Source organism: Passer montanus, unplaced genomic scaffold, assembly GCF_014805655.1.
Source record: "Passer montanus isolate IOZ18808 unplaced genomic scaffold, ASM1480565v1 scaffold9, whole genome shotgun sequence".
Classification (NCBI taxonomy): domain Eukaryota; kingdom Metazoa; phylum Chordata; class Aves; order Passeriformes; family Passeridae; genus Passer; species Passer montanus.
Window position 1 is genome coordinate 3,746,573 of NW_024374367.1, and position 12,385 is coordinate 3,758,957.

The following is a 12,385-nucleotide window of genomic DNA, read 5'->3' on the forward strand; positions in this document are numbered from 1 at the left end:
GTTGTGACCCTGTTTCTGTACCCTTTCATAAGTGTAAATATACCTGGAGGTAAAAGAAAAGAACAATGGGATTAATTAATCAGGTAGCTATTATGTGTATTTATATATGGGACTTTGCCTTAGTCTGTAGTCTCTGCTTCAGCCTTTGTGTCATATCTCACATTACCCCTTGACCTGGATGTTTTGATTGTTTCTTTGTGGGTTAGTTTGATTGTTTTTTGGTTTTCCTCCAATCCCTTGGTTATTTTCTTGAATGTGGTCCTGTGAAAAACCTTTGGGGATTCATAGAGTTTCTCTACCCTTGTCTATGACTTTCCATTACAACATTTGAGTCACATATCCAAGTTTTATTTCTGCTTTCATGGGGAAAAGAGCTTCTTTCATTTTCTGTGAGATACCAAAATGAACCATTGTGCTTGATCATCAAGGACACAGCAGAAAATTAGTTGCAATTTTTTATCCTTTAAAAATGAGAGGCCAGGAGCAGGGAGATGCACCTTAATATACTTGTATGAGGAGCTCTACTTCAGAGACCAGTGGCATGTAAGGAGGTTACCTGAACTTTCTGCAGAGATGCACTTTGGTTTCTGAATGTGTATTTGCTATATGCATAAGTGCTTTCCTTCTCTGGTCAGTTATGCATACACTTTTCTAGTGGGACCAGAAATTATTCCAGATTCAGCAGTTGTTTATAACAGCATAAGGACATGATAGAAATGCCACATTACTTCCAAAACAGAAATTCATTACTATGCTTGGAAACTGGGCTTTCTGCTGCCTTTGCTCCAGGACATCAGAAGACTGGAGCAAATAATGAAACACATTGCTCTATCCCCAGTAAAAAGGACTGAAACTTTCCACCAGAAGTTACCACTTCTTTTTCCTGTGCTTTTCTTGGTCCTTCGTTATGCAAACCCACTTAGGGAAAGTTTCTGCATCCTGATGGGAGCAACATGGGAGAAATGCTGACATGAATTTTGAATCTGGTGTCACGACTGCAGTGATCTGCATACCAGGAATAGTCAGCAGTGGTCAGGCCAGGACACAGCTGCAGACAGGCTGTGGTGTCACCTGTGGTGGTTTGTGGCTGTTCTGGTTCAGGTTTGCTTTCCATTCACTGAATGGTCGGGAGGAGCTGATTTCCTGCATGGACAAACCCAGTGTGCATTAATGAAAGGTGCTGAAATCACTCTGAGGTATAGTGTACACAAGTGTTAACACAAAAGAAGCTTGTTCTGTCAAGCAGAAAATTATTTTCCAAGTGAATTTAATCTTAGACTAGCAATAGTACAAATACAATTTTTGTATTAAACAAGTGTGAGTGTCCAGTTTTGCACGACACATAAACTGTACGTCTGATATAGTATTGAATGCATGATAAATGTAAACAGAGTCAAGGTTTGAAAAATGACTTTATCATCTTTTATTGCCAATAATTAGTGATGGGTTAAATCTCTGTTAAATTTTGCTGGTCTCTTGAACACAGGCATTTTATGTGCTTTCAAAAATCTTCCAGTAGTGTTTTCAAAAATCAAGGTAACTGTTACTTGCCATAAGGGCACTGTATTGGCTTGAAGCAGATAAGGATCTTTGTTAACATAAGAACTGTTTGAATCTCACAAAATGAGCTTATGTATTTACTGCCTGACAGCGTTCAGCATGTAAAAAGAAGTAAACAGCACAAGTATTGAGACATTCACCGATTTCTGTTTCTTTTCAGGCTTTGGAAAGAAACTATTGTTTATGTAATATGTTCAAAGGAGCACATAATTGATTATATACTGTTAGTCAGCCATGTGCATTTTTACATTTCTGCCTGTAGGTAAGCTGAACACCTGGTGACATGGCACCATGTTTTAAACACTGCTTCGGAAATCCACAGTAACAGCACAGATAACAGGACTTTCAAAATGGTTCAGTAATACACAAAATAAATGTTCCTTTTAAGAATTTTTTCTTTATTGCCTTTATACAAAGGTATTAGAACAGAGGGAAATGTGATCTATTTACTGTTCGTGGTGGGGATGGCTGGTGGGTGGTGAAAGTTGCAGGGTGCTGTGCTGCTCTCTTCTGCACAGTTCCCCTGTTAGTCTTTCTATCTTTAAACTTCTCATTTCTTCTGAGAAAGCAGGAAGCTTTTGTCAGCTGGAAATTGAATAGAGGTTTTGATATTTAAAGCAAACTCTTAGAGATGTTAATGTGAAAAGAAATACAGGTACTGCATCTCGAGCTTCAAGAGAGAAAATGTTAAGATAAGGACAGTGTACAAAGGCAGAGAGAATATTTTGATTCAGTGCTCTTAGAGATGTTAATGTGGAAAGAAATACAGGTACTACATCTCGAGCTTCAAGACAGAAAATGTTAAGATAAGGACAGTGTACAAAGGCAGAATATTTTGAGGTGTTAGTTCTATCTACAGAGGGAAGAAACTAGAATTCTGGAGCGGACACTGGAGCTATATTGTAGGATGCAAGGATGACTCAGCCCGTGCTCAGATCATGGTCTTGCCATACTTGTTTACATTAAAGTTCAGTTGCTATTTTAAGTCTGCACATTTAGTGGAGAAGAAGGTGGGAGAAAAAACAGAGGGAGAAGAATAAAAGCAAAAGGAGGGAGGGTATATTTTAAAACGCAACGACAACAAAAATACCTGGACCAATCCCTCCTGCTCCGTATGCTGCTCTCAGTGGAAGAGCTTGTAATCCTATATTTGCTATATCAAGAGGATTCTTCTATGAGCACAAATTAATAATTTATTCATAGGCTGGAGTCAGCCCGCATTGATTTACTTATGCTGCATTTCTTTTCATTCATAAGCCTTTACTGGTCCCGAGCTCTCGGAGAGTGACTTGCTGCAGTGCTCCGGCGTGGGAGGAAGCAGCAAACGCGCCTTTTATGCACAAGGATAAAAGGCTCCCTAGGACTCGATTAAATGTGCGAGCCGGAGCGAGAGCCGGGGCTCGCTCCGGGAAGCCGCCGCTGCCGCTCCTGGGCGATGCTGGCCGGGCAGGGAGCGCCGCTCCGCCGCCTCCGCCCGCCCGCGCCCGCCCCGGTGCGGCGCCGCGGCCGGGATGCTCCGGGCACCGCGCGGCGCTGAGCTCCGAGCAGCCTTCGCCTCTCCGGGCTGCGTGACAGACAGGAGCTTGTCACGCCGCCGTGCCCTGCCTGAACCGCTCCCCGGTGGGTGTGCACGGCCCCACGCCCCCGCCCCTGCCGAGCCCTCCCAAGCTCAGCCCCCGGCAATGTGCAGCGCTCTCTTCTCGCCTTCCTGGAAGGGCTCAACTGCACTTTCAGCTCCTCCAGACTTTCTCTGCTTTTGCCGTACCCTCCCTCTGGTCCAGCTCCTCCTGTGCCTGCCTCTCTGTGTCGGCGCTATCCCGTTAAAAGGCTGCTGCTCCTGCTCCGCCGAACCAGTGCTCGGGCTGGCTTGATCTGGGATGAAGGCTGGAGGTTATCGGCGAGGGAAAGGAGAACTCTAGGCAGCTTTCCATTTGCAAAGTGAGCAGTAATTGCAAGAAGACAGCCTCCCCAGCTGGAATCAATAGTCTGCTTTCTTGCTGCTAAGGGCACTTTGGAGCAGCAGTAGGTCACTGAAGTAACTTCAGCACACTGCTGACTGCGGAGTTGTAAAGAACTACATGCAAGTGGCTGCAGTAGTGCTGGGAAACGCTTTGCTGTTACCAGGGACACAATAGTTTTCAAGTCATTAGAGCTTCGATTCTGGTCAGCTCCTTTCATTACACAGAAAGGGTCATTCTTTGGAGGAATGAGGATGGAGATGTGAATTTTTCTTTTCCAGTGTTCCAGTGTCCCCTTCTAGTGGAAGGGGGTAAGAGTGGGGGAAAAGAAGCTTTTAGAAACAAACCCCCACTGCTGCTGAACTCAGCTTCACTTGAATTTCCCCAAACCTTTCCAGGCACAGAGAGGCACAATGCCAGAGAACCTGAATCTTCTTCGGGCTTTTGGGGGTTTTTTCTTTATCTTCTGGACAGCTTTTAACACAGCCTTAGTGGATGTGGTTGGATCGGAGCAGCAGATCCCCCTGTCAGTGTAAGTGCATTCATGCTATTCCTCTCAGGACCATGCTCAAGGATGAGAACTTGGCTGCTCAAGTTCTCCTGTTTTTGTATTGCAGATATTTGGCTGTTCCAGGGCACCTTTGCTCCTCTGTCAGCTGTGTTTAAAGTGGTTGTCTCCAAGGTGCTTGGCGCTACTTTGATTTTATTGTAGGACCATGTATTGGTGGAGTATGTGGCCACTGAGTTTTAAGTGCTTGCATTTACTGAAATTGATGCTGTTAACACTTTCTCATGTGGGACTTTATCATTCAGAACTGTTTTACCATTTTATCTGCTATTTTCCTTTCAATGCATATATGTCATGTTGTGCCAAAGCAGGTTTCTGTACAAGCTAATTCCTAAAATTTTAATGGTTCAGGTTGGTAGTTTCACATCAGGGGCCTTACCTTAGCACAGGGTCTGGTTTGTGCATATACTTGTACAGCTTCACTGATCTTTTGCTGTGCTTAGGTTCCTTAGTGAGCTGTCTAATGCAAAATTGCTCGGATCCTTCCGAGTGCAGCTGAAGCTGTTACAGTCTCTGTTGCTAGCTCTGACATGTGTATTACATTTCTTCCTGTCTCTTTTTTTTTTTTTTTCCCCTTCACAGTGTAAAGCTCTGGGCCTCAGCATTTGGTGGAGAGATCAAATCTATTGCAGCCAAATACTCAGGTTCCCAGCTCCTACAGAAGGTAAGGATTTCTTTGGTTGTAATAAGGAAGGTTTTAACAGAGAAAATGGAGGCAGATTTAATTTTTTTAATGAAAAGGAAAGCAGTGCTGTGTGTGCTTTTGTCCAAGATCTATTTTTGTATTGCATACTAGTCCCTGATGACTCTTTGCGTTGCACTGCACTATCTGTAGAGTCCTTGCTTAACCTGATATTTTTCTGTTGGAATGACTTTTTTTTTTTTCCATTGGAAAGTAAACTCCAACACTTATTTCTTGTAGCCTAGGCTTCAGCCCAGGTTGCGGGTGTTTAGTCTGGTTGCTGCATTGTGATGATGATGATGATGTTTCTGTGCAGAAACAGCTGTTTCTTATGAAAGATGTTAACTTCATTCAAGGAGCAGAATTAGTGCACATTGTATTATTTTCACCCTGGGCTCTGTGTACACAATGCACTGTATCAGGAGAAGGCGGCTGCACTGTTGTTTGTCATCTCTGCAGTTTTTACAATGCCATTATTCCCCCAATCATCTCAACCCACTGCTGAGATGTATTACATCATTACAGATAAGAGGAATGAATGTGGTTATCTTCTTGCTCAGCTGCACAGCTGGGTAATAAGGTGGTGAAGTATAGCAAAAACTTGAGAAATTGGTATAAGTCTACATAATTGGGACAGAGGGTAATGAAAAAACAGATTTGAGTATTAGGTATATATCAAGGACTCTGTTTAATTTAAATATGCAACCTATAGTAAACTTCTGTATTGTGGACAATTTATTTTTACAACAGTTGCAAAAAAAATGAGAGACTAAGAGGAATATGTTAGACTAAGACTGCTATTTTGGGGCATTTTTCGCAAGTGATTCTCAAAATGCAATATGTAAATGCAAAAACATTGAGACATTCACTGATCAAACACACTAATTCAACCCATATATTAAATTTCTGCTGAATTTTTGTAGACGTGATTTTTAGTTCTGAGTAACACTAATTTTATTTTTTGTCTGATTATGAAGGAAATTATTCCTTGAGCTTTTAGCATTTATTTCGAAAGGCTTATATATGTGTGAAATTATATAACAGTACGTGCAGCAGCTGAAATAAAAAGCTTGTGCTATCCTTTAAAATGAAAGCAACTGGCTTTAGTAATTACTAAAGACATATGAGTTCTTCAGGATCTTGTCTTTTCAGATTTGTATACCCAGGACTGTAAAACATGAATTTCACTAAGTGAAAATACTGAGCTATTAGGAACAAAAATATTTGCGGTCTCTTACTGCCTTTCAAGGCCTTTAGGTGGCTTCGCTTCAATATGTTGGGCAAACTTTCATTTTATTATGAAATTCTGGGTACTCAATATTTATTATACTTCCAGCTCACATTCTTTAAAGTCTATGTAGTCTTACATTGTTACTGTTTTTATGAACACCTTAAATTCATAAAGCAGATGGAGCTTTCAGTCTTGATTAGTTTGTAATCAAGTATTATTAAAAAGCTTTATTTTTTTTTATTGAGCCATAACAAACAAGTATTTTTATTTAACTTTGGAGCTCTTCCATGTGCAGCCATTTCTGCGCAAAAATGGCTTTAGAAATGAAACCTGCCCAGTCCTGAGCCCAACGTTTGCTAGGAGAATGTGGAATGTACCGTGTGTGGAAATCATGCTAAAATCCATAAAGAGTCAGTGTGGAATCCTTAATCCTCCTCCTCTTCCTCATAGTACATGCTGCTGTCATCCCTCCTGGGATGTATTTTTTCCCTCTGAAGTAGCAAGATTGCTTCCTATTGGTCATTATAATTGTAGGTAATTGGAAGCTATTCATTTTACCTTTTCATCAGCATCCTTTCTGTTTCACTAACCAGTCTGTGCTCCTGTTTTTGAAGGTGGACAGTTTGTGTTCTTTCAAAGCTATTTTGTTTTTCTTTCTTGCTTATATTATATTTCCTTATTTAATGAAAAAGAAAAGAAAAAAACGCAGGTTTGGCAGGTATTTAGAGCATTTTTATTCCTCTGTCACTTGTATTGTTAGTTTTTTTTCTTCCTTCTGGTTACAGTAGCTTTTATAAGATGTTTGTTGTTTTTTCTTTTATTTAGAATTCCAAAATGTCTCTGTCCATTTAAGCTTGCTGTATCCTGGTGTTGATTGTGGCAAATGAGCCTGGATGACAGATTACTTTAGCATGTACTTTTTTGTATGGTTATAAATTATATTTTTTCCATAAGCTTGTGTGGATAGAAACATCCCAACTTCAAGGTCTGCAAGTATTTTGAACATGCAAAGTCAGTGACAGAGGTTGTCACAACAGTTAAGGTGGTGATAGCACAGGAGGGCTCTAAGTACAGCTGCCTTTTTATCCCACCCCCTCCCTCCCCACTAGCCAGGCATCAAGAATATGTTTGGTATTTACTGTGAGCTCTGGGTGATCAGAATCCATGTCATTTTAAAGTCAAGATTCCACTTTTAGAAGCGGTGAGACTTCTGATATTACCAGAGGAGCCCACATTTCCTGATTATGAATTAAGCATCCTTAAATAAGGGAAGATATAAAATGTGTGTATGATTATGGATCTGGACAGTACAGATTCCTCAACTGTCAACTGCTTTGGAGTGCCATTTAGGCTTGCTAAATGAAAAATTAATGTAAAGGTTACTTGATTCATTCTGTCAGCACACACAGTGAGTGCTGCTTTCAAAGGGATGCGCTCACAGTCGAGGCGTGATTGACAGTCTCTACTGCCCAAATGTTTTGCACATTGAGTCATTTGACCCACACTAAAATTCCATTGAACAAATTAATTCATGTGAGATACTCAGTAAAGAAATTTTTTGCCAGTTTACAGTTGTGAATGTTGATGGAGCTGTTGCAATTCTTAAGGTCTTGCTGCACTGTGAACATCAAATACATGACCAGCACTGGTGTCCTCCTGAGTTTGTAAAAGATGTGTAAGAATATTTTGGTTGCTTTTTAAAAGTACTTTTTAAAAATTCACTACTTCCTATATCTTAATTGAATGTTTCATTATTTTATGTCATTATGATAATCTTATCCAAGTATTTTTTTATGCCTCTTAGAAGTATCTGGGATACATGACTTTTATCAAAACTGACTTTAGATGAAATACTGGTGCTTCAAATTGCTTGGAAAATAATAGCTCAGTAAGTAATTTCAGAAACTATTATGAGGTTTTAAGCAAAATTAGCACTTAGAAAATGTTCTACTCCTTGCTTTCAAAGAGATAGAACACCATTAAGTGTAAAAGAAAACATCCAGTAGCAAACAGGACTGTATTGTTCCTAATTTGCCTGGTTTCTGGGGGCTTTACTGTTGTCATATAGATTTGGAGAGACTCCTTGATGCTGTAGAGATTTCATACTCTTCACTTACTTAGCAAATACTACTGGGGCCTGCGAATTAATTTTAATTCTCTCTTAGGTGTTGTTTTTTTTTCACTTAGACTGTCAAAAGACATCTGCATTATTTGAATCCTGATTTATTTTTTTTTTCTTTTGTAAACACTCTGTGTTCAGTGGGTCCTATACTGAATGCGAGAGCGTAGCCCACTGGCAAAGCCAGGCTTCAAATATGGGATGCAAAGCAAGGCTTAGGTGCCAGGAACATATTCACTTCAGCTGCTGCAATTAGAGTGTTGGAAAACAGGCTTTGGGGAATGCTGTTGTAATACAGTAAAGCTCTTAAATCAGTGCAGTATTTGTTTGTGTGAAAGTGCAGCATGGTCTGTGCTTTCTCAGGTTCCTTTTGATGAGACTCCCTTTAAAAAAAAAATATTCTGAGCTTTGATAATTCTTCATTTCTTCCTGAGTTGTCAATATTATTTATTACAAATGTAGGAACGGTGAAAATACCCTTAATTTCTCAGTCCTTCCACAAGGGTTTGTTCCTGACCAGAAGCTTGTTTAAGGCTCCCTGAGACTTTCCTTATGTAAGTTGTCTGCTGGAGCTCTCAGTGTTATGCAAGCACTGCCTGCCTTGGTCTGAAGCAGGCTGGAGTCTGCATCTGCCTGCTCCTTTCAACAAATCCCTCATTGTGTTGGGGGCTCTCAAATCACTGCTTTCTCAGAGCAGGTTTTTCAGTCAGCAGAGCATTCCTGTTTTTAAAGATGCAGCATTGCATTTTATCTCCCTGACTAGGATGGGGTGCTGGATCTTGGTAGTTTCTTGCAACTGTGGAAATGTCAGTGCAAAATTAATATAACGGGGTGATTTAGATCAATTAGCATTCAGCTGGTGGATCTGATTCATACAGTACATCTATCTTTAGTTTAAATTGTATAATAGGAACTTAAATTCTTAGGCGAGTTTAGTGCAATCATCTTGACATTAATTGCCTTTCTTTTATTCAGCCTTATGTTGGTTTTGGTTTTTGTAGGCTGTTTCGTAGCTTGAGACACTGCAACTACTGCTTGGAAGGAATGGTCAAGTAGGACTGAGACCTTCAGGTTAAAGGATAGGCATGGACTGACTTTTTGGATATCAGTTTAAACTTTTGCCACTTGAACAATTCTAAAACAGAAAAAAATATATCAAAAAATAGGGAAAATTATCAATAAAATCTGTAGACATATGGCTGTGAATCAAAAAATACAAAAACCCCATCAAAGGAAATGTCATTACACCCAAAGTCCAAAAACCAAACCAACAGCAACAACCCCTTTTTCCCCACCAGCCAAACCTGACACCTACCCCAAAGCCCAAATTCAAAACTCCACCAGCCAAGTAATGGTGTAGAGCTTACCAAAAACTGTATTCAGGATTGATTAATTATAATTTGGACTCCCGAAGTCTGGTTTATGTAAAATGTGTCTCAGTACTGACTTAAAATCAAACCTTGGAAAATAATAGAAATATACACCTGAGAATCTTACACCAGTGTAATTCTGTGGATTAATGCAAATGATGTTTTGGAACTTGCAGAATTTGAATTTCCATCCCCTTTAATTCCTAAAGATCTTTGGGATACATGAGCAATGAAATTATTCTCCATACCAAACTACGTACAGAACATTTCAATGTTCTTTGAAGCATTTTATGTTATCTGCAGACATAAAGATGTAAATTCTTCTGGATAGTTATTTAACTTTGGTCAAGAATAAAAAAATCTAATACAGTGTTATGCTACTAATGTATTTGGTGGGAAAACCTGGTGGCTTCCATGCAAATTTTCAGGCAGTATGTTGATCTGTAGAGGAAAGGATTAATCTTATCAAATTTGAATACTTTCTTCTTTTTCTCCATAACAAAAACCCCCTTGGCCTTTTTTTGTAATAAAGTTCTGCCTTTTCTGGAGATATTGGAAAATTTTCTTTTTCTTCTGTAAAGTTAGAACTGTACCTTGGATGATCTGTGATTTGTACTCTCCTCTCCTGTTTGTATGTTATGTCAGGAATAATTATTTTTTTTGGTGTTGGTAATGGTTTTAAAATGTAGTCACATCAGCTTGAATATCAAACATGTTTTAGATTTCACTTGGTCTAAAAGTGAAGCCATGCTGAATTCATGTTTTGCTTTCTTCAGCACCCTCTATTTTGCAGTATGTTCTGTGTTTTTCTGGGTTTTGCAAGCAGAGTGTGATGTTCTTGTATTATTGAGAGTAAAAAAGTTATATTTTTAGTATGTAAGAGGAATATGAGATGGCTTCAGTAAGTTCATGATCCATGCACTGCACTTGCAGTAATGTCTTTTAATATGGAAATTATTGAGCAGACAATCCAACTGGAAAACATCAGATCTTGAAAGGAAGAGAATGCTAATTCCCTTGTTTAATGCATTTATGGTTGTTTGTTTTCACATCCTGTATTGGAAAATGCCTACGTTGCAAGGTTAAAGGAGCTGCTCTCCATGCAAATTATCTTGACAGCGAAGGTATGTAGAGCATGAGTAGATGCTGTATTGTAGTGGTGATTCACTCTTAAGTAGCTGCTGATCAATACTCCACACTTACAAATGTCATTACTGTTCTGTAGGGGAGGTTTTTTGGTGCTGGTAATAAGTTTTAACACATTTTACAGCACAAATTATATTTTGATAAGGTAGATGGTATTTTAGTTTCTGTAGTAGCTTTATGGACAGATAGCAATGAAATAGTTTAATTTACAGTTCTTGTGGAGTTCCATTTTGCTTTTTCTCCATATAATGTTTTTGCAAAATGACATGGACGTTTTTATGATCCCGTTTAGCATCTGCCAAGTTAATCTGTGTAAAGCTGTAGTACTTAGAGTGTGTGACCAAACACTTGCAAGATTTTTATTTAAAAAGGAAGTCTTCACAAAAATACTTTTAAAATCATAGTTGGAAAGAAATTGAAAAGGGTCTTGGTGGTCTTTCCAGAAGTGATTAATTCCAGAGACACATAATTACTGGAAATATCCTGCCCTCAGGTCTCCCAGGACCTTCCAGGTGAAGTTACCCAGGTAATAAATGGTAACCAGTACACTGCTTTTAGAGACACCTATATAAGGCATGAGGGGATTGTGACTGCCCAAGACATTCCTTCACATAGGAGTGTGCAGATTCTGCATCCAGCCTTCCAGAAAAGGGCAATATAAATTTGTTCTCCATATCCATGGTAGATGTACAAGACCCAGTCTTTAAACACAATAATTAATATTTTGCTACTATCTATTTATTTATTTGTTTTTTTTTTTTTCCTGAGAGGAAACCTTAGAATAGTGTGGATGGAACTCTTGCAGGTTGGCTGCTCAGAACAGGTTCTTGGCCATTATGTGAACTTTGTTGAACTGCCTGATATTAGGAAGATGAGCTATATCCTTTATTTTGGACTATCATCAATAAGAGTAGTTGTATTTCTGCTTTGATGTTGATATCTATGTGCTATTAATCTTTGTGTCTCTATCTCCTTAAGGCATAGCTGGGGTGTCCTTCACTTTTCAGAGCAGAAACTGGTTATAAACACAGTTGTTAGTGCTGTACAAGGTAGACAGGCTGGATGAAGTCTTGCTGGTTTTGCCCTCCCCTTTTAAGCACACAAACAGATGATCTTATTAAAATATCATTTTACTATAGAGGAATAAATATGTCAGCTATAATAGAATAAACTTTTTAGAAAAAGATGTGGACTGCTCACATGATCTCTTATTGCGCTTCAGGTCTCACAACCACGTGGTAAGGTGTCAGCAGGGTGAGCTTTTCAAGGTGTTCCCGTGTGTTCTTGTGTTAAATGTAACTATGAAGAACACAATGGAACCTCAGTGGGGCTTGTAAACTCTGCGATGTCCCAGTGAGAAAGAAGGAAATGATCAGATGTGAACTCCTGGTCGGTTCCTTATGTACCTACCACAGGTTCTAGTGCTTTGTTATCAACAATTGATAACTTGTTAAAGTTTGTTCTTCACTGTTGTTATTCTTGAGAAGAATTTTCCTGAAGAATTACTTGCATTGAAGTTTTGCTTCTTTAGGTGGAGCCTGGTAGGTAGGTTGGTTGGAGTCTTCAAAGCATCTAGGTTCTTGTAGTGATTCTTCATCAAAAGAGTTTGACAGGTGGTTTCTTCTAATCATGTTTTTTGTCTGTCAAGATTCCTGAAAGAACTGGAAAGAGTTAAACCAGTGCATTTCACTGAGGTGATTTAAAAAAAATTATAAAATCTTAGAAGGTGTTTTCTTTGTCAAAGTACCTGC

The 12,385-nt window shown here is 39.2% G+C and overlaps 1 protein-coding gene across 4 annotated transcripts in view; it reads left to right on the top strand.

The window, feature by feature from the left end:
• The window catches only part of CACNA2D3 (calcium voltage-gated channel auxiliary subunit alpha2delta 3), a 467,160-nt gene that overhangs the window by 72,845 nt on the left and 381,930 nt on the right, over positions 1-12,385 (top strand). For 3 of the 4 annotated variants that reach the window (XR_005626120.1, XM_039695503.1, XM_039695504.1), the window contains exons 1-2: positions 2,934-4,050; positions 4,669-4,750. Coding sequence is in view for 2 of the 4 variants with exons in the window: in XM_039695503.1 (XP_039551437.1) it covers positions 3,932-4,050; positions 4,669-4,750 (201 nt within the window). In the remaining 2 variants the exon portion in view is untranslated. Of the gene's footprint in view, positions 1-2,933; positions 4,051-4,668; positions 4,751-12,385 lie in introns of those variants that run through there. The other variant, XM_039695505.1, reaches the window with a different exon arrangement.